This window comes from Chiloscyllium punctatum, chromosome 40 (genome assembly GCF_047496795.1).
Source record: "Chiloscyllium punctatum isolate Juve2018m chromosome 40, sChiPun1.3, whole genome shotgun sequence".
Lineage (NCBI taxonomy): Eukaryota > Metazoa > Chordata > Chondrichthyes > Orectolobiformes > Hemiscylliidae > Chiloscyllium > Chiloscyllium punctatum.
The window spans coordinates 42,083,835-42,106,069 of NC_092778.1; the positions used below are offsets into that span (position 1 = coordinate 42,083,835).

A 22,235-nucleotide genomic window follows, 5' to 3' on the forward strand; every position below is an offset into this window, starting at 1 on the left:
ACTTCCTTCTCCGGTCCAACTATTGTAGTAGTTCGAAAAGACAGCTCACCAACCACCAGGGCACGGTCCAGAGTGTGGTGCTGGAAAAGCACAGCCAGTCAGGCAGCGTCCGATTAGGAGAATCGACGTTTCGAGTTTAAGCATCTTCATTAGCTTATGCTCCAAACGTCGATTCTCCTGCCCCTCGGAAACAGCCTGACCGACTGCTTTTCGAGCACCACACTCTCTACTCTGATCTCCAGCATCTGCAGTCCTCACTTTCTAACCACCAGGACATGGTCAGGGCAGTTAGGAATGGTCACAAAACGCTAGCACATCCCAAGAACGACTAAAAATATCAACAACTGAAACCCATCTCCTAGTTAGAGACATGCATTGATTGAAAATGTGAGATTTTGCTCAAAGTACAGAGAACTATCAACACCAAACACCACCACTTCAAGGCAAAGTGGGTTCCAAACACCGCGCTGCTGTACATCTTTCTCCGGTCCAACTGAGGCGCTGCGTTTGCAGTTCAAGTGAAAAGTGCATTCTTTGGAACCAATTAGAACGGCCGGCGACGCGGCAAAGATGCGGAACGGACCAATTGCGATGTGACATTGGGAGGCGAGGCTGATGATTGACTGGTAGACACACCAATAGACGGGCATAGGTCTCTGGTATCCAATCAGCGAAGGCTATTTTGAAATAGTTCACGTGAGGTTGGTTTGAAACGGTTGGGCGCGCGGATAGCGTTCTCGCTGTACTGTGTCGCCAAAAAACAGAGCGGCAGAAGAAGACTCAGATCTCTCACACTCTAGTAGAGGGATAGCTTGATCCAAATCAGATTCCGTTCTTCCTCACAGTCGGTGCAGAGATATCCCAACCCCACCACCCAGCTCGGCACAGAAACATTTCTGGTTTCGCACAGTTCGGTGCAGAGACTCTCGGACTCAATTTTTTTTTGTTTCTCACCCGATACCCTGTTTGAGTTCGTACCAAAACTTCTTGGACTCCGTCGTTCAGAACCAGTGGCTGATCGAAAGGATTCTCCGTTTGAAAGGTGGGGGAAGGGGACGAAGATTGGCTGAAAATGCGACCGGGAGGTGAGTTTCATCATCAGTTGAAATTTGGCTATGGCTGCGTGTAATGGATGGTCTGTACCGGCAGCCATGATGTGGTGGTGCTGGTGTTGTACTGGGCTGGACAAAGTTAAAAATCACACAACACCAGATTATAGATCTACATACAGGGAGAAGATTGGTAACGAGCAGGGGGATTTGGCTTCCTTTTTTTTTGAGGAGGTGCAGGATGTTCTGCCCCCGACGAATGCCCTTCTCCCACATTTAGAAGTTCTGTTCTGAGGATGTGGAAGAAAGGGCCTGTAAGTCCGAGGATAGTGGAAGAAACATTTTGACTCAAGCTAGAGGTAGAGGGTGAAAAGAAACGCTTTCGAGCCCATGATTTTCACGGGGGAAGGGGGAGATAGTAGGCCATTTAGTGCTGAGCTGGGAAATGTCACTCGGCTGTTGTGTTTGGAGTTCTCCATTTGAGACGGCTGAGAGGTCCAGTCATTGAATGCATTGATACATTTTTAGATGTTGAAGATGTCAACGGATATAACGAGAGCGTGGGAAATTGATGTCGAGGTCATGATCTCGTTGAATGACAGCAGGCCTGATGGCCTAATCATGTTCTTGGTTACAGTACTTAAAATGTCTATGAAGGAAAAGACTCGGCCACCTAAATCAGGGTGCCTGAAGGGCAAGTTTACCTTGAGTTGACTGGAATTGAATTTGGACTTGGACTTAGTAGGATTTGGTGGTTCCTGTGGTTCGTTGTGGATTGTTATGTTGAGTGAGCGTCTAAAAAAAATCAGTTTTAGACGGACTGTTGCCTAAAAAACACTCACTCTCATCAAATGAGCAAGAGTGTCTGACATTTGGAAAAGTTGTTTGTTTTTTCTTGGGTTGGGGGTGCATGAGGTGTTTCAGCATTTTCAGCAACTGCAAATCATCTGGCTGGTACTTTTCTGACATGCATTTGAACAACAGTTGAATTGCAAATGTTTACTATCCAAATGTTCTATCTGAGTGAGTTGGAATATATACTGGTGGGAAACTGATTCCTTTAGTACAGAGTAGTGAGTTTTGGAATAATGCTTTTTTGTGTTCACATCAGGCCTGTATCATGTGAAAGAACAAAATTCTTCAAGTCTATAATTTTTTGCATTGTATTTTGAATGAATTGAGGGCTTGCATTTTTAATCTAACAAATGTGGTTTTGATGTTCCTGCAGCGTTGGGATGAAAGAGTAAAGCTCAGTATAAAGATGGTCTGAGTAATTGGATAGTTGGCAAAGAACCTGATTGTTATGATGGTAAATGTTTCTTGCATTTCTCTGATTTGACCCAAGCCATAGGAGCAACAGTGGTACAGGATGATGGGCTTATTACTTTAAGGACTGTTGAAGATGGGGAATAGTACTCATGATTCGTGTTGAAGGGTTTTTGCCTGAAATGTTGAGTTTCCTGCTCCTCTGATGCTGCCTGACCTGCTGTGCTTTTCCAGCACCACACTCTTGATTCTAATCTCCAGCAACTGCAGTACTCACTTTTGCCTAATAGTACTCATGCCATGAATGAACTAAAATTATCAGCTTGAAGTGGATAGATTTAGTGCAGTACGTCATAAGATGCAGGGAGTTTATGTTCATTCCTCCACGTCTGTATTTGATGCACACTGTCTTGGCTACTATGTATCATTTAGCAAAGTAGAAAATGGAATAGGTGCGTTCTGTATGGTTTTGCATTGTCAGAATTCAGATGATCTGAGATCATTGGTGTACACTATGGATGTGGATACAAATATACCATTATGTTGTCATTTGTAGTTGTTGAGAGGGATGGGGGGTGAACTTCTCACTCTGCTTTTATTTCTTCGACACAGTACTGGTGAGGTGTGTCAAAGCTTGGAGCACAACTCTCTCACTTGGATGATTGTAAACATGATTATATCTGGTTGGAGTCTGACACATGTCTTCATGTCCTGTCCTTTGCAGAGTGTGTTCAATGCTGGTTGTGGGGTCCTTGCACGATGTGTATTTCATATGGTCTACTGACCGAGGAAAGGATCATAAGTCAGAGTTTTACAGCATGGAAACAGATCCTTTGGTCCAAGTCGTCCATGCTGACCAAGTTTCCCAAGCTAATCCAGTCTGATTTTACTTGCGTTTGGCCCATATTCCTCTAAAACGTTCTTATTTGTGTTCTTATCCAAATGTCTTTTAAATGTTCTAATTGTGCCTGCATCTACCACTTTGTCTAGCAGTTCATTCCACATAAGATCCACTTGCTGTGTGGAAAAAGTTGCCCCTTGGGTCCCTTTTTAAATCTTTCCCCTCTCACCATAAAAATATGCTCTCTAGTTTTGAACTCCCCCACCCTTTGCTATTCACCTTATCTATACCCTCATGATTGTATAAACCTTGTATATAGGTCACTCCTTAACTTCCTGTGCTCCAGGGGAAAAAAAAGTTCAACTGTCCCTTTACATTTCAAACCCTCTATTCCTGGTAACAATTTTGTAAATCTTTTCTGCACCCTCTACAATTTCATAACATCTTTCCCATAGCAGTGGGACCAAAGCTGTGTGTAGTACTCCAAAAGTGGCCTCACTGTACAACCGCAACATGACCTCTTGTACTCAGTGGTCTTAGCAATGAAGGCAAATGTGCCAAACACGAGCTTTGCCATCCTGTCTATCTGTGATACAGATTTCAAAGAACTATGTACCAGAACCCCTAGGTGTCTCTGTTCAACAATACTACCCGGGCCTTACCATTAACTGTATAAACCCTGCTGTTGTTTGTCATACCAAAATGCATCACCTTGTATTTATCCAAATTAAGCTTCATCCGCTACTCCTTGGCCCACTGGCCCAATTGATCAAGTTCCCTTTATAAGTTTAGATAACCTTCACTGTCCCCATCAATTTTGATGTTTCCCAAATTTGTTTATGTAAATGACAAACAACAGTGGACCCAGCATTGATCCCCGTGGAACGTCTCGGGTCTCCAATCCCAAAAGAAACCCTCCACTATCACCCTCTGTCTCTTATCGTCAAGCCAATTTTTTTAAAATCCAATTGACAAGGTCTTCCTGAGCCCCATATGGTCTTCATTAGGGGAAAACACTCAAGTTCTCAAATAGTCTTTTGAGAGAAGGAAATGTTTCCCCAAGCAAATCTGAATAATATTTTGTAAATTTGATTTGGAAGCAATGTGTTTCCACGTGTCGGGTACTAATGACCCAAGGCAATCCAATGACAAAACAATGGATAGCCAAATTGATATTGGGTGCCTTTTGTACTGTAGTTGCACAAATTTGTAGTGGCAGATAAACAATGTCAAATTTTATGCCTGATTTTTATTTTTTTTTAATCTTGGATTGCTGTATCAGAAGCTAAACTTGCAGAAGGAACTCTGGAAGCATAGATGTCGAATTAAATGTGTCCAGGAGTCTGCAGATAGGCATTTTTTGAGAATGAAGTTTTATCTCTCTGATAACTTTGTTGTTTGGCTGAGCATGTAATTTTCCCGATGCCTATAGTTAGACCATTCCTGAAATGTAAAACACAATTTGAAGAATTCTGGAAAATTCTGGTAGGAAGAAAGGCAGCAAAACACTTTGCGTTTTTGCTCATCCAGATTTGTTGTACCTTTTTTAAACATAATTGATAAGGAACAATAATTGCTTTAGCAAAGTCTAGATCAAATTATTTTAACTTTTTTTACTTTCAGTGTTGCATTGTAAATGCACAAAATGTTTCTCACTGCTCACGAAACACAAAATTAAGAAACGTTCACCTGTCTTGACGCTACTCAATCTTCCTGATGATGTTCTGCTTTATGTATTGGAATGCCTTCCTGCTCAAGATATTCTGCATTTCAGAGCGGTGAGTGAGTTGTCATTGTATATGTACTGGGGCAAGATTGGAAATAACTTATTAATAAAGTAATAAATTTCACAATGCTATACAGTAGCGCCTCGACTTACGAACTTAATCCGTTCCGGGACCTAGTTTGCGAACCGAGAAGTTCGCGGACTGAATCGATTTTTCCTACTGTTCGGATAGCGTAAGAATGCTTGGACGTAGCAACAACGCTGTTCACAGCGCATATGCCAAAGACGAACTGAATGAGATCACGTGGGGCCCGAGAGCTTTTGCGCTCAACAAGCGCGTAGCAAAGCAGAACAATGAAACCACGTGGTCGCACACAGGCTTTTTGCGTTCGTACCTTGAATTTCGTACGTACGTTGAAGCAAAATTTTACGTACAATCCTGTTCGTAAACCGATTTGTTCGTGAACGGGGTCGTTTCTATGTCGAGGCGCTACTGTAATTGTATTATTTGTACTGCACATCTAATTAAATTATTTTACTGCAACTTGTACCATGCAGCTGGTGTTATTTTAGATCAGCAGTATTCCTATCTTGTCATTATTGACTAGTTGACTGAGAAGTTTGGCTGAATTCCTTCCTTGATTTGCTTCTAACACTGAATAGCCTGGTTTAAATTTTAAAGTTGATACAAATTGGTCAAATAAGTACTGCAGAGTCAATTTACTGCAAAGCGTTGGTGGTATGGCACAATTCCTCCTGAAAAGTCACCTCTCTTGTTCCTCAGATGCTGCCTAATCTGATTTGTCTTTTCCAGCACCACACTATATCGACTGACTGTCCAACGTCTGCAGTCCTCACTATCTCCTAATTGGTGGCATGGCCTCAAAGTAGTTGCATATTTATTCTTTTGACTTGAGTTCTAAACTGTTTAACTGTCAGGAATGGTTCTGAATACTATGTTCAGAGAAAAGGAACCTCTATCTGAAATAAAGTGAGCTGCAGGGGCTGCATGTGTGCAAAGTGGGTTGCAGATTTTTTTTCCTTTGTTTGGTGTTGAAATCTTGTATTCTTATCTTTCAGGTGCACTCTCATTTCCGAGCCCTTGTAGATAGTCACTCTAGTGTTTGGGCCCATGCCAACTTTCAGGAGATCTGGCCATCCCCATTAAATCGGTGGCTGTTTGAAAGGTACGGTAAGATGCATTGCTGTTTTTTGTAGTCCAATTTTTAAAGCATCAGCTCACCTTAATTTGTATGCTTTTTAGTGTCCTGTAGGGATGTAGTTGCCATCAATGTAATTATTTCATTTTGTTCTTTTCATTTTGTTGTAAAAATTAATTGTCACCAATGCTATCTAGCGTATTTGTGCAATCATCCCCTTTCCTGTTAATAATGTACAGGGCTTGCGATGTCTACAGTGGTAGAAGAAAACCATTTTGGTATTCCACAGAAAAGCGATTCATGTCTTAAACAATATGTAGCTTATTGCATGATAGCAACGATTTGCAAGCTGCATTAACATGATTGTCTCTGTAATAATGTCTTGAAGAAAGACCCAGATTTTATGGTTTGGTCCTCTCAACAAGTCCATATGAAAATAGGAGAGTCTATGTTTTGAGCATTAGCTCTTCATTAGGAATGACGTTCCTGATGAAGAGCTTATGCTCGCAACGTTGACTCGTCTGCTCCTCCGATGCTGCCTGACTGGCTGTGAGAATCATTGAATCCCTACAGCACGGAAACAGGCCCTTTGGCCCAACAAGTCCACACTGACCATCTGAAGAGTCATCCATCCAGACCCATTCCCCTTACCCCACATTTACCCCTGACTAATACACCAAACCTAAACGTCCCTGAACACTATGGGCAATTTAGCATGGCCAATTCACCTGACCTGCTCATCTTTGGACTGTGGGAGGAAACTGGAGCACCTGGAGGAAACCCACGTGGACATGGGGAAAATGTGCAAACTCCACACAGCTTTTCCAGCACTACACTTTTTGACTCTGATCTCCAGCATCTGCAGTCCTCACTTTCTCCAAGTCCACATGATATCGTCATGGTGTGTGGTGCATAAGGCATTAAATCTTTCAGGCTCTTGTACAGCATCACACCACCCATCCCCCGCCCCAAAAAGCTTGTATTTCCATTTAAGAATTTTCCACATTGTGTATCAAGTTATGTTTAGCTCTATCTCATCTCTCCCTAACTTTCAGACTTCGTAAATTCTGGCAGTTTGGTGTTTCACTGTTCTCCCTCAAACTGGCCTCTTTGGGCTTGGAAGATTGGTAGGTCTTTGGGCTGAAGGCTATTAGCTCCTGACAGTTTAAGAACTGAAATTGTTAGTAAATGGGAAAACCATGTATTTCTTGGATTTCTGCTCAGCAAGAACAATCAGGCTGCATGAATGGGCAATTATGATATGTGGACGTTTTTTAATTCATGAATTTCCTTCAAAAAAATCACTGCCCTTTTGAATTGAACATTCTTTAAACTATCCTGGATTTACAACCCCTGCAAGTTTCTGTTCTTTACATGATATTGCCCCTCAAAATAGGCAAGATCTCCTTGACATTGTCTTGTCTCTGTGAACATTGGGCATCTCATCTCCGTTGTGGCTTTTACGCTAATGTATACACTACATCAGCTCAGGGCTGGAAAACAGCTTGCAGTTGGACCCAGTTGCAGCCCATGTAGGTACCAACAGCGTTGTAAATTCAGGAAAATGGTTCTGCATTGACAGTTTGAGGAGCTTGGGCATTAAATTGAAAAGAAACTCCAGTAATAATCTTCGGATTATGACCTGAGCTGCATGCAAATTGGCATAGGGTACATAAAAATAAAGAGATGAAAGTGTGGGCCCCAGTTTGTTGTGCACTGACACTAGTATTGATGGAAAAGTCTACAGCTGAACCATGTGGGGGCCAGTGTTTAAGTGAGCTGGATAATTCAGGAAGTAGAAAGGGTTTTAAAAGAAATACCGGGGCAAGGAAACATGGAATGAGGTGGTTTGTCAAAGAATAGAGACAACATAAGTTAACCAAGATGGGAAATGAGAGTCACAGAATGGCAGGAAGAGACAGAAAGGAACACACGATAACAATCAAGACAAGATGTTACAAAAATAACAAGACAAAACTAAATGTCAAACAAAAAACATACTGGAAAACATCTATAGAGAGAAAATAGTTAACGCTTTGAGTCCAGTGACCGTCATTAGAATGTATCTGTGTGTAACATTTTTAACAAAGTAAACAAATTGATAGCATATATTGAAGTAAATAAATATGATCTGATGGCAGTTTTAGAGACATGGCTGCAGGATGATCAGGTTTGGATCCTGAATATTGATTTATATTACATTCTTGTGAATAAGCTAGCTAAAGGTGGCAAGATAGCATTGTTAATCAAGAATGGGAATAGTTGGAGTTGATTTTGGTTTAGGAGATCAGCACGTGGAATTGATTTGGGTGGAGATGGGGGAAAGAATTCACTCATGTGAACCGTCTACAGGTCCCCTAACAATAATGACAATGTTGGACAAAGAATACTTAAATATTGGATAAAATGGCAATAGTAATTTATTGTTAGATGTACTTTATGAAAATCCAGTATACGTCACCAAAAGCTGGTGCCATTTAAAATTAATAAATTATTTAAAAATTCATAAATCATAGGGTGGCATGGTGGCCAGTGGTTAGCATTGCTTCCTCACAGTGCCAGGGACTCAGGTTTGATTCCACCGTTGGGTGACTGTCTGTGTCGAGTTTGCACATTCTCCCATGTGGGTTTCCTCCCACAGTCCAAAATGTTTGGGTTAGATGGATTGGCCATAGTCCAGGGGCTAGGTGGATTAACCAGGGAAGATGCGGGGCTACAGGGATTGAGGGGAGGGATCCTGGGTGCGATGTTCTTTGGAGGGTAGGTGTGGACTTGATAGGCCAAATGACCTCCTCCCACATTGTAGGGATTCTCTAGAAAGTTGGGACCAATTTCATTTTTTGTTCCATACGTGGCTTCTTGATAGATTCTGGAGTCCTGAAACAAAAATACAATGCTATTTGACTTCAGTATAATTGTTTATCAGACCAACTTGAAACATTTAATTCTCTTTTTCTCTCCCCTCTCTTCTCTCACTCCCTCTGTGTGCACACCCTCTCTGTGCGTGCACGTGCTCTCTTACTTTCTGTTTTTACTTAAATATTTGGTGACTGTGAAATTGGGATGGTGAGCACAAGTGAATTTATTTTTACACACAAACTGGAAGTCGGACTGGAAAAGGGTTTTCACAGAATGCTTGAGAGTTTCTTAGAATAGCACGTTTTGGAACCAATCTGAACCGGTTAAGTTAGTTTGGTATTATCTAATGTGACTAGGCTAATTATTGACTAGAGTAAAGGCAACCATATGTAGTAGTGACCATAATATAGCTGAATCTTACATCCTGTTTGCAAGGGAGATGATTGTTTAAATTTGAAATATTAATCTTTAATTCAATGTTAGCTATGTGAGCTTGAAAGCTGAGGTGAACTGGTGAGCTAGGCCGATGGATAGATCAACACAGATGTGGTGATAGGCATTTTAGGTACATTTCAGAATAAGTACATTCTATTATAAATCTAAAGTGAGGGCTCATCATGGTTAAGTAAAAAAGTTGAGGAAGCATCTAACTTAGGAAAGAAGTGCATGACTGTACAGACAAGTGGCAGGTAAGATGGTCTCTGAGACTCTATTTACACAGAGAATTATTGAAATGTTAATCAAGAGGAAGAAATTATTTTGAAAGGAAGCATGTTAGAAATTATCTTCTTTTAAAAAAAAACAAGAATTTCTGCAGGCCTTAAAAATATGAAATGAGTAGGTGAAGTTAATAGATGGTAAGGAAATGGTGGATGATGTGAACAAATATTCTGCTCTGAATTCACTATAGAGCAGGGATAGAGAATCTTCTTATTAGGTCAGTGACACATTGTCAAAATGAATTGAAGGATGTGTACATGTTCTGTCACTCCAGAACACACACGGCCCTTTGCCAGAGAAAGTTTTGAAAAGGATTGTTCAGCAGAATGTAGTTCTGAACAGTGATGCAACTCTATTATTGAAGTAAATTTGCACTCTTCCTGTCCTGCTCCTTTGTAGGTTTTGCCTTGAAGTGTAGGAAAATGCACTGTTGCCCTTACCAGCTGCAATTGTCACAAGTTTAATTTGGCTTCAAATGATTCCAAATTTGCAAGAAAAGAAAGAAGCTGCCCTTACAATTTGACAGTAGTAATGAGCACTAGTATGTTCTGTATAATATTGACCGTGAATGTCAAGTCTTAGAACCACTTGGGATCATCCAACTTAGCCACAGATTTTCTCTTTTCTCTCCATAAAATTTCCTTTTCTTTTGCTTCATTCCTTGTAAAACTGCATTAGCATACTCCCCTGGTTAAGCTATTTCACTTCACAACAGTAAGCTGAATCATTATACTGATTCAAGGTCTTAAACCCTTTAAACTAGTGGTTGTTTAAGGATTTACATTTCAGTAAAGTTAATTCTTGATACTACTTTTGACGTTACATAGTTCAGCCACAGTGACTTTACGCACTGATTCTCCATGTATGAGGCAAAGACATACATCAACTCATTCAGAACAAATTTGAGGTGGTCCATTTCTTTCTTAACTAGATCGACTAAACCAATCCGAGATCTACTGTGGATGGAGCACCATCATAGTAAGACACCGTAATATTTCAAATTATAGCAGAAGTCTGAGAATTGTTGACTTAATCAGCCCCAAAATATTTTCCCCCTGCATTGCCGCTCAAGAAAACAAATTCTCTGTAACCTCAATAACCTCTGTAACCCAAACATGCAGATCGCCAGTTGGCCTGTATTTGTCTCTGACTTGACAACAGTTAGAGTAAAATTCAAAACTAGCTGCAAATCTTTCAGACTTTTCACTGTCCTGAACCATTATCATTAATCTGATGCAGTCTGAGAGATGAGCTCTTATTCCAAAATAATGTAAGGTTTTGTTTTACTGAAATCAGAAAAGTCTGTGGTCCTAATGACATACTTGGAGCCATAGAGATGTGCAGTATGGAAACAGACCCTTTGGTCCAACTCGTCCATGCCAACCAGATATCCCAATCCAATCTAGTCCCACCTGCCAGCACTCAGCCCATATCGCTCCTAACCCATCCAGATGCCTTTTAAATGTTGCAATTGTATTAGCCTCCACCACTTCCTCTGGCAGCTCATTCCATACATGTACCATCCTCTGCGTGAAAGAGTTGCCCTTTAGGTCTCTCTTATATCTTTCCCCTCTCACCCTAGACCTATGCCCTCTTGTTCTGGACTCCCCCACCCTTGTCTATTTAAGCTATTCATGCCCCACATGATTTTATAAACCTCTATAAGATCACTCCTCAACCTCCGATGCACCAGGGAAAACAGCCCTAGCCTATTCAACCTCTCCCTATAACTCAAATCCTCCAACTCTGGCAACATGCTTGCAAATCTTTTCTGAACCCTTTCAGGTTTCACAACATCCTTCTGATAGGAAGGAGACCAGAATTGCACACAGTATTCCAATAGTGGCGTAACCAATGTCCTGTACAGCTGCAACATGACCTCCCACCTCCTGTGCTCAATCCTCTGACCAATAAAGGAAAGCATACCAAGCGCTGCCTTCACTATCCTATCCACCTGTCACTACCTTCAAGGAGTTTTGAACCTGCATTCCAAAGTCTCTTTGTTCAGCAACACTCCCTCGGAACTTGCCATTAAGTATATAGGTCCTGCTAAGATTTGCTTTCCCAAAATGCAACACCTCGCATTTATCTAAATTAAACTCCATCTCCCATCCTGCAATCTATTGGCCCATCTGATCAAGATCCTGTTGTAATCCGAGGCATCCATCTTCACTGTCCACAACACCTCCAATTTCGGTGTCATCTGCAAACTTACTAACTATACCTTTTTATGCTCACATCCAAATCATTTATATAAATGACGAAAAGTAGTGGACCCAGCACTGCTCTTTACAAAGCTTTCCTCTGTATAAGACCAAAGGTTTTATGATAAGTCCTCTTATTTATTTGAAATGCTTTGAGCTATGGTATTTTTAATAATGGAAACTGCTTCTCCAGAAATCAGGCATGTGGGCTTACATTTCACCTCCAGAAAAAAAGTAATTTGTCCACTTCTCATTTAACAAAAAAGATTGCACATCTACTTTTCTTCTTTTTATTTGCAGTGGCAATTTCTGGGGTCATTCTCTGGTAGACCTTTCAACATGGACCACTTCTGTGCTGGTGGCTTTAGACTGCTGTCCTCCATAGGCTTCCACCACAACTGTTTTTGGTGGTGGATATTTGACTGTGCTCCTAATTAAATCAAATATTGAGAGGGGACAAAATCCTGGCAGTTGATATACAATGTGAGAAGTTGCCATGTTAATCACTTTGGCAGGAAGAATGAAAGAAGGACATCATTAAATAGAAAATAATTGAAATGCCACGGTGCAGAATGGTTTGGATGTACTGGTGTGTGAGTCACCGCATGTTGATATGTGAGTTCAGATATGTAATGAGACCAATAAGACGCTATTCTCTTTATTATGAGAGGAATTGAGCGTAAACGTAAGGAAGTTATGCTTTAGTTCGGGGCATTAGTGCGACCATATCGCAAGTACTATGTGCTGTTTTGGTCCTTATTTAAAGAAGGATGCGAATGCATTGGAAGTGGTTCAGATGTTTACTGGATTACACCTGGAATGAGTGTGTTGCCTTATGATGATAGGTTAGATAGCATGGATTTAGTTCCACTGGAAATTAGAGTAAGGATTAATTTGTTTGAATGTCAAGGCCACTCACATCTTGTACAAGGTAGATGTGGAAAGGATATTTTCTCTTGTAGGCAAGTCCAGAACTAGGGGGCATTTTTAAAACTTGGGCGTCTCCCTTTTGGAATAGATGAGAAATTTTTGAAGGTTGTGAGACTTTGATTTGACTTATTGTAGTCATGTTTGAAAAGCTTTATTTGTGAACAGTACAGGCAGATCATCATAAGCATGGGCGTACAGATTATAAGGTGTTTAGACAGAGGCATACAGGTTACACTGCTCAGGAGGTGTACAAAGCAAGATCAATATTAACAAGATCAGCATTATTTGAAGATAGAGAGTCCATTCGTCAGTCTCATAACAGCAGGGAAGAAGCTTCTGTATCTTCTGCCTGGTGGAAGGGATTTTAGGAGAGCATCCTTGGGCTGGGAGGGAGCTTTGATGTCAGCATCCATTTCTGCAGAAGTGAGAAGTGTAAATGGAGTCCATGAATGGAAGATTGGCTTCTGTGATGGTCTGGGCTGTGCACACTACCTTCTGTAATTTCTTATGGTCCAGGGCAGAGCAGTTGCTGTACCAGGGCATGATGCATTTGGATAGTATATTTCTTTGGTGCATCTGTAAAAGTTGATGATGGTCCTTCTAGGCATACTGAATTTCCTCAGCCGTCTGAGGAAGAAGATACATTGTTGTGCCTTCTTGACTGTTCCATCTACGCAGAAGTCCAGGACAGGTGGTTGGTTATCATCACTTCCAGGAACTTGACACTGTCAACCCTCTCAATCTCCGCTCCATTAGTGTAGGTGAGGGCGTGTTCTCTTCCTTTTCTTTCTGAAGTTCATGATCAGTTCTTTTATTTTGCTGACATTGAGACAGACGTTATTATTGCACTACGATTCCAAGCCCCCTCTCTCCTTTCTGTATTCTGACTCATCCTTGTTTGATATCCGTCCTACCACAGTGGTGTCATCAGCAAACTTGGCATTCATTCAAAATTTTGCTACACAGTTGAGTGTAGGGGGCTGAGAACACATCCTTGGAGGAGTTGCAATTGTCTATCTTCACTCATTGATTGAGGACTATGGGTCAGGAAGCTGAGGATCCAGTTGAAGAGGGCAGAGCAGAGACCTAGGTCTTGGAGTTTTGAGATCAGTTTGGAGGGGATGATGGTGGTGAAGACGAAGCTGTAGTCAATGAGTCTGGCGTAGGTGACCTTGTTGTCCAAATGTTTCAAAGATGAATGCAGGGCAAGGGAAATGGTATCCGCTGTGGACTTGTTACATTGGGGCAAATTGCAGGGAATCTGGGCAGGCTTGGAGACTGGAGTTAAGGTGAGCCATGACAAGACTCTCAAAGTACTTCATGATTTTAGAGGTCGCAGCCACTGGTCAGTAGTTATTAAGGTATGTTGCATATGCTTTCTTTGGTACTTGAATGATGGTGAGCTTCTTTAAGTAGGTAGAACTTCAGCTTGTCAGAGGAAGAGATTGAAGATGTCAGTAAATACCTCCAGCTGGTCTGCACAGGATCTAAGCACACAGCTGGGGACTCAGTCCAGGCTGGTCACTTTCCTTGATTTGACTGTCAAGGAAACTCTCCATTTTCAATAAAGTTGATCCTCTCCTTCTGTCCACAGAAATGACCCAGAGCTTGCCATCACATGGGCTGCTATCACAAACAACCCACTGTCAGTTACTAATGATTCCCATTAGCAACTATTCTTTCTCTCAGACTGACCTTTACCTGTTCCTTTGTCTGCTCAATTGTTTCTCTCTCTCTTTTACTCACTGTTGCACGTGCTCTATCTCACCCCCTCTCTGGGCTCCATCTCCACCTATCATTTACTCCTTTTCCCTCCCCTCTCCCTTTCTTTAGCATAGATATCAAAGTTTTCCTGGCTACACTTGATTCTGAGTGCTACTGGACCTGAAATGTTAACTCTGCTTTGTCACCACAGCTACTGCCAGACCTGTGTTTTTCCAGCAATTTTTTTTTTGAATGATTACCAGTATCCACAGTTCATTGATTTTTATTTTGATTCTCTCCTTTAATTATTGATCTATGATACTTGTGGACTGCTGCTTCACTGATCAGCTGAATGGCTTTCCCTTAAGTTATTGCTTCTGACAAATGAATCTGAAGAAGACTCATCAGCAATTTCAATAGTAGTCACTTACGAATTCTTGCTTTAAATTGCCAGCATTGCATTTTTTGACTAATCTATAGATATTATTAATGAAATATCTCGTGATGCTGAACTCTTCTGTTAAGTCTTATTCTTTCAAGAATTTATTTCTTGAGATTTAAGTATTGTCAGAGGCTTTTAGAACTTCATCAAAAGCATCTGTGATTTATTTTACATCTTGGCAATTTATAGCACTCATTCTCCTAACATTTCATTTAAAAATGTATGTACTTGTTCAGCTTCTGATTTTTGTGTCTCATTTAGATGCAATTCTGTATGCAATTCTGTAGTATGTCTAACTGTTTTATTTGGCCCATCTCTGAAATAAAAATCTTCCTGGCAATATGACTTCTGCCATGTCTTCCTAATGAGAGAATTTGTTTCCCTTCAGATTAATTTGCTAAGTTGGCATATATGTGATCAAATGTAACATTTCTAAGTGTGAATTCTTAAAAGATAGTGCATTTGTAATTCCTTACTTTTGTCCATATTCAAGTAACCATTCTTATTCATGTGGCAGATTGCTCCAGTATTTGAAAGCGGCGTCCTTTATACTGGTAACTTGCAAATGTTTAGAAGTGTGTTTTAATTTGCTGACTACCTAAAGGCATTTTTTTTTTAACTTCACTCTCTTCTGAAGGAGGGGAGAAGTAAAGCTTTTCAGTGATTCTAATGAGTCCTTCTCTTCCAGGGCTGCAGAAAGTGGAAATTTTGAGGCTGCTGTAAAACTAGGAATAGCCTACCTCTATAACGAAGGACGTGAGTACAAGTCCACTTGCCTTACAACTCTTTTTAAAAAAAAAGAAACAGTCACTGAATCCAAGGAGCAAGTCAAATGTCTTAGATGATTTTTAAACTTAAATTTACCACAGACTTGTGAAAGCTGTCCATTAGATCGAAAAAGAGTAGGAACAGAATTAGGCCATTCAGCTCATGTCTGCTCTGCCATTTGACCAGAATAGACAGGCAGGCTGCTGGAAGAATGTAGCAAGCCAGGCAGCATCAGGAGGTGTAGAAGTTGATATTTCAGGTGTAACCCTTCTTCAGGACTGAGTGGGTGTAGGGGAGCTGCAATAAAGGGAGCATGAGTGGTGAAGTGGGTTTAGGTGAAGACAGGTGGAAGATATAATCTAGTTGGTCAATGGGAGGAATGAATCTGATTGGCAAGGAACAGTGGTAGTGGCAGTGAGGGGGAGGGGCTGGGAAGGGAGTGAGGGGAGGTGGTGTGAGCAAGGGAGTTAGGTTGTTACCTCCGGGCAGTAGGTTGTCTTGACTGAAGATAAGGTGTGGTTCATTCAGTAGGTGCTGTGGTTTGTTTTGGCAATGGAGGAGGCCAAGGAAAGGGAGTGGTTGGGGGAATTGAAATAGGCGCTGACTGGGAGTAGCAGATTTGTTTCTCCCCTCTTCTCCTGGCTTTTCCCTCTAACCTATGATCCCTTTGCTAATCAAGAACCTATTGATCTCGGTTTTAAATACACTCAGTGACTTGGCTCCCACAGCCTTCTGTAACAAAGAGTTCGACAGATTCATTACCCTCTGGCTGAAGAAATCCCTCGTCTCAGTTCTAAAGAGTAAGCCCTGCACTGAGGCTGTGCCCTTGGTTCCTTGTCTCTCCAAGGGAACCATCTCTATGTCCACTCTATACAGGCCTTTCAGTATTCTGTAGTACTCCCACCCCAAACTTCTAAAGTCCATCAAGGACAGACTCAGTCCTCAAATACTACTTTGTGGCAAACCTTTCATTTCTGGGTCATTCTTGTAAATCCCTCCAAGGTCAGCACATCCTTCCTTAGATACCGGGGTGTGGGAGGCCAAAACTGCTCACTGTTCCAGATGTGGTGTGACCAGAGTCTTATACAGCCTCAGCATCTTGTCATCTTGAGACAAAAGCAATGTTAGCATTCACTTTCCAAATTGCCAACTGAACCTGTGTGTTATGTTTAAGAGAATCCTGAACTAGGACTCCCAAGTCCCTTTTGTGCTTCAGATTTCCAAAGCTTTTGCCCATTTAGCAAATTGTCTGCTTCTTTATTCCTACCAAAATACATACCTCACGCTTTACCACATTGTGCGACATCTGCCACTTCTTTGCCCACTTTCCTAACCTGTCCACTCTTTCTGCTCCTCACCACTACCTATCGTTCCACCTATCTTTGTCATCTGCAAATTTAGCAACAATGCCCTCAGTTCCTTTGTTCTGACTGTTAATGTATAATGTCAATAGGTGTGATCTGAAAACTGACCCCTGTGGAGCTCCAGCAATCATCAATTGCCATCCTAAGAAAGACTGTTTTATTCTCCATCTCTGCCTTCTGCCAGTTAGCCAATCCTCTATCCATGCCTGTACCTTCCCCTAACACACATGGGCTCTTATTTAGTAGCGTCCTGTGTGAAATCTTGTCAGACGCCTCCTGGAAATCTAAATGCATCACATCCACTGGCTCTGCTTTGTTGAATTTGCTCGTTGCCGCCTCAAAGAATTCTAGTAGAATTGTAAGGGATGACCGCCCTTTGACAAAGCCTTACTGACTCAGCCTTATTTTACCATGCTGTTTTAAATACTCCAATCTCATCAGTCGTAATGTACTCTAACATCTCACAATAACCCAAGGTCAGGCTAACCAGCCTGTAATTTCCCATTCTGTGCCTCCCTCCCTTCTTAAATAGAGATGTTACATTCGCTATTTTCCAGTCTTCTGGTATCCACCTGAAAGATCAAAAGCAATGCCTCTACTCTCTCCTCCGCTATCTCCTTCAGAATCGTGGGCTGTATTCCATCTGATCTATATAATTTAACCACTTGCAAATCTTTCAGCTTCCCCAACACCTCCTTAGCGATGGCACTCAGTGCTAACTCACTTGAGGTTATGGTATGCTACTGTTGTCTTCCACTGTGAAAACAGGTGCAAAGTACAAATTCAAATCCTCTACTATTTCTTTGTTCCCTGTTACTACTTCTCCAGCTTCGTTTTCCAGTAGTTCAAAGAATTTTGCCATCTTTCATATTAATAGTTAGCTTACCCTCATTTCTCAATCCCTCTGGCTTCCCACTGATCTTCACCATATTGTATGCTTTTTCCTTTGCTTATATGCTGAACCTGACTTCCCTTATCAGCCGTGCCTTATCCTCCCCATAGTATGTTTTTCCTTCTTGGAAAGAATTCCTGCAATACCTCCAGAAATTCCTACCATTGCTGCTCCACCACCTTCCCTGCTGGGTTCCCCTTCCAATCAAATCTGGCCAGCTCAACCCTGGTGTCTTTGTAGCTATCTTCATTGATCTTCATTTGCATTTGGTTCCAGTTTCTCCCCCTCAAACTGCAAGGTGATGCTATCATATCACAGTTACTGCCCCCTCAGGGTTCCTTCACATTAAGCTCCCTGGTCAAGCCTGCCTCATTTCACATCACCAAATCCATAATTGCCCCTAGTGGGCTCTATCATATGCTGCTGCAAAAAGCTATGTCCTAGACACTCCACAAATTCATCTTTTTGGGATCTGCTACCAACCTGATTTTTCCCAGTCCATCTGCGTGTTGAGTCAGCTGTGATTATTCTGGTTGTTTCTTAGGTGGTTCTCCTATTTCCTGATTCATTTTCTGCCCCATATTCTGACTATTGCTTGGCAGCCTGTGCACTAATCATAACAGGATCTTTTTTCCTTTTTGCGGTTCCTCAACTTTCTCCACACAGTGTACGTCTTCCGATCCTATATTGCTTCTTGCTGTCTACAGGTTGTTCTGCTATAACGTGCGTTTCAACCATGCAAATTTGCTGTAAAGTGATTGACGAATAGGGGAAGCTATTTCTAAAGCATGAACTTTTAAAACGTGTGTTGGCTGTAGCACGATTGCATTACCAGCACTGCAAGTGTTAATTGTATTGTGCAATTCTTGTAAAGCGCATGGTCGTGCAGGAACATGACTACTGAGTGATGAAATAAAAAACTTCATTTAATTCCTTACAAGACAACCCTTCCCCATCTGCCAGTCCTTTTTCAATAGGGCACGTGTCCTTGGATATTTAATTCCCAGCGCTGATCCCCTTACAGCTATGACATTGTATCTACCAATTTCAACCTGCAATAGAAGCTGATTTGCACTGTTTCATATTTGTGTGCATTTGAGTACAACATGGCCATTCATGTGGTGACTGTGCTTGTTCTTATAGTTGTCCTCTGACCTGTGCCTGAGGTTAGATTCCTGACTGTTCTGCACTCTGTCCTACTGCTTGTTCTGAAAACTTCAGTAATCTCCCCCAACTGAGCACCCCACCTCCAAAAAAAACTAGTTTAAAATCTTAAGCACCTTTTGGTTTACATCAGTTCATTTAATCAGTTTGTCTGTCTTATTTAGAATGCTTCATGTATTAAAATGCAAAGCATTTAAGTTTTCAATTTTGTTCTACTATCAAGTTTCCCTACATTGTCACATTCTGTCCCTTCCTTTTTGTTTTCCGGTAACAATCCACCCCATCACTAAATAGCAAACCTCCCTTCTCTTTGTCTTTTGATCTTTTTAATTCTTCATGCAACTGAACCAGTCTCCCCACTACTTAGTTTAAAGCCATTTCTACAGGCCTAGTTATGCAATTCACTAAGATTGCAGTCCCAGCATGATTCAGATGGAGCTCAGTCAGAACATCCTCCTTCCCGAATACTGGTGTCAATATCCCATGAATTTGAACCTGTTTCATCTACACCATTCTTTGAGCCACTTGTTTGTTATTGGCACTAATGTGCCATTTAGCTCATGGCTTGGTGTTAATCTGGCGATTATTACTTTTTTGATCCTGCTTTCTAATTTTAGACCTTAGCTGCTCATATTCCCTCACAGAATGTCTTTCCTCTTTCTGCTGATTATCATTGGTACCTGTGGGCATCACATCAACACGATCTTTCCTGTCTCAGTCCCAGTACCTCTGCATCCCAGATGAGAGATCCTGAAACCACAGATTGTGACAGTCCCTGATTTCGAAATCCATTTCCTTTTTTTTTTGCCCAACCACTTCCCCTCCCAAATTGCTCTCTGTACCATGGTGCTATGGTGAGCTTGCTCATTCTTCCAACAGTCCCCCACAACTCCTCCACAAAGGCAGCAAGAATTTCAAGCCTGTTAGACAAGATCAAGGGCTGAGACTCCTTCAGCACTATCTCCTATTTCACTCATTATCTCTCCCTCGTGTCTTTGATCACTGACCAAATCTGATTTAGTTAATCTAAGAGGTGTGACTAAATCTTGAAATACAGCATCCAGGTAACTCTTCCCCCTCCCTAATGTATTGTAGTGTTCAAAGCTCAGACTCTAGCTCCTGAACTGGAGTTTCTCAAGCAACCAGCACTTGTTACAGATGTGGTCACAATGAACTATCATGGGGTCCACCAGATCCACATCATGCAAGTATAACGTTAAAGGGAATTGGATAAGTTAGTGGGGTGGGGTGGCAGGCGAATCAAACGAACAAATTATTTGGTGAGCTAGTAGGAGAGTGTGCTAAGACTAGGTATTTCATGTAGTGTGCAACAGCACTATATTGCCCCTGTGGTGAGGGGGGGTTCTATTTGTTGCAACCTATTGTTGAACTTATAGTCTGAAATGTAAGTGCAATCTAAATTTGTAGAATGACTTGTTGAATGAGGTAGTTAAGTCCCCATTTCATTTTTTCATTTCCTGTTTTCTTTCCTTGAAGGATTTTTTTTTAAACTAAATGCTTAGTGCTTTATTCCTCTGAGGCAGTAGTGTGTATTGACAATTGGATTTGCTTAACACTTTTTATTTCAAGGCAGAAAAACTTTATCTTAAATAGTTGCATGTACTACTTAAGCAAAAGTAGGCTTTTCTCTGCTTCAGCCTTCACTTGGAGTCGAATGTGTTCTGAAATCTTGTCTCGATATTCTGCATTTGCATTCTTTAATGTAAAAGAGAGGCTCTGGATGACAGTTGGGGGGAGTCAGTTCTTAAATGCTTCTACTTTGACAGAAGCATTGCAACATGTAATGTTCTAGAAGATAGTTTAGCAATCTATAGCTTTGCAGCTGTCTTTGAACAAGTGATTTCTTGCACCCTTCACTTTCTAATTGTATGACATTGTTGAAAAATGCCAAAAAAGTCAACTTTGCACATAAGCTAGACAGCAAACTAGCCTGTCTTATTGAGTTTATTAATAATTTGTTTGGCTTTATAATAGAATTTTTAGGATTATTTTAGAAAATTTGACAATTGTAATTGTGATCTTGATAATTTAAAATTCACATGGTCAGTTTGATTCTTGTCAGTTCCTCAGTTCAATTCATAGACAATTATTCCATATTACTAACAGAATTTACAGATTGACATGATTATTAGGAAAAAAATGCATGGGATTTGTACCCTTTAGGATAGCTAAATATTTGTTTTACTAAGGCAGGCAGATCTTGTGTATTTTTGATATGTCATGAAATATTTCCTAATGACAAAATCAAATTCTGTGCAAGAAATATTAACAGGTTTGAAATTTGCCTTGGATTCCCTGTCAATGGATTTAAAGATTTGGATAGTGTCAAGATTCATTTTGAAAACAAAGTTAACAGGTTTTGCCAATTCCTGAGATGTGCAAACTGGATTTTTACAAACTGAAATTGTGAAATGTAATTGTGGTCTTAATTGCAAGCATGAGAAAGAAATAAGGCAAATTACAATTTGCGTCATTGTTCAAGTGCATGATATTGCTTAGATTAAATTAGTTTTTTTTTTAGATTAGATGAGATTAGATTTCCTCCAGTGTGGAAACAGGCCCTTCGGCCCAACCAGTCCACACCAACCCTCCGAAGAGTAACCCACCCAGACCCATTTCCCTCTGACTAATGCACCTAACACTATGGGCAATTTAACTTGGCCAATTCACCTGGCCTGCACATCTTTGGATTGTGGGAGGAAACCGGAGCACCCGGAGGAAACCATGTAGACACTGGGAGAATGTGCAAACTCCACACAGGCAGACACCCGAGGTTGGAATCAAACCAGGGATCCTGGTGCTTTAAGGCAGCAGTGCTAACCACTGTGCCATCGTGCCACCCCAATCAGGGATGAGAGTGCTACTGACTGAGTCATGGCTGGCACTATTAACAAAAAGCAGTAGAACAAACATTGGGAGTGGGATACAGCATAAAAGAAAACTCCATGACTTCAACCGCCTTCGATGCTTTGAAGATGCTTAAAGCTGTTTGGTGCAGACATTGTCCTTTCTCTCTTTATGTTTCCAAAGCAGCAATAAGTATGTGGGGAGCCCACATAAATTTGAAAGCCCCGATCTGAAGAAACCATCTCTCAAATTTAAATCCCCTGTTTCAGCACCATTTC

General features: G+C 41.2%; 1 protein-coding gene across 1 annotated transcript in view; it reads left to right on the forward strand.

Annotated features, from left to right (window-relative positions):
* The first annotated feature begins 713 nt into the window (after positions 1-713).
* Positions 714-22,235, forward strand: part of ccnf (cyclin F) — a 61,927-nt gene continuing 40,405 nt past the window's right edge. Inside the window, exons 1-4 of the mRNA XM_072559641.1 lie at positions 714-1,085; positions 4,780-4,934; positions 5,963-6,069; positions 15,590-15,657. Of these exons, the coding sequence (XP_072415742.1) occupies positions 1,073-1,085; positions 4,780-4,934; positions 5,963-6,069; positions 15,590-15,657 (343 nt within the window). The 5' untranslated portion in view covers positions 714-1,072. The remainder of the gene's footprint in view (positions 1,086-4,779; positions 4,935-5,962; positions 6,070-15,589; positions 15,658-22,235) is intronic.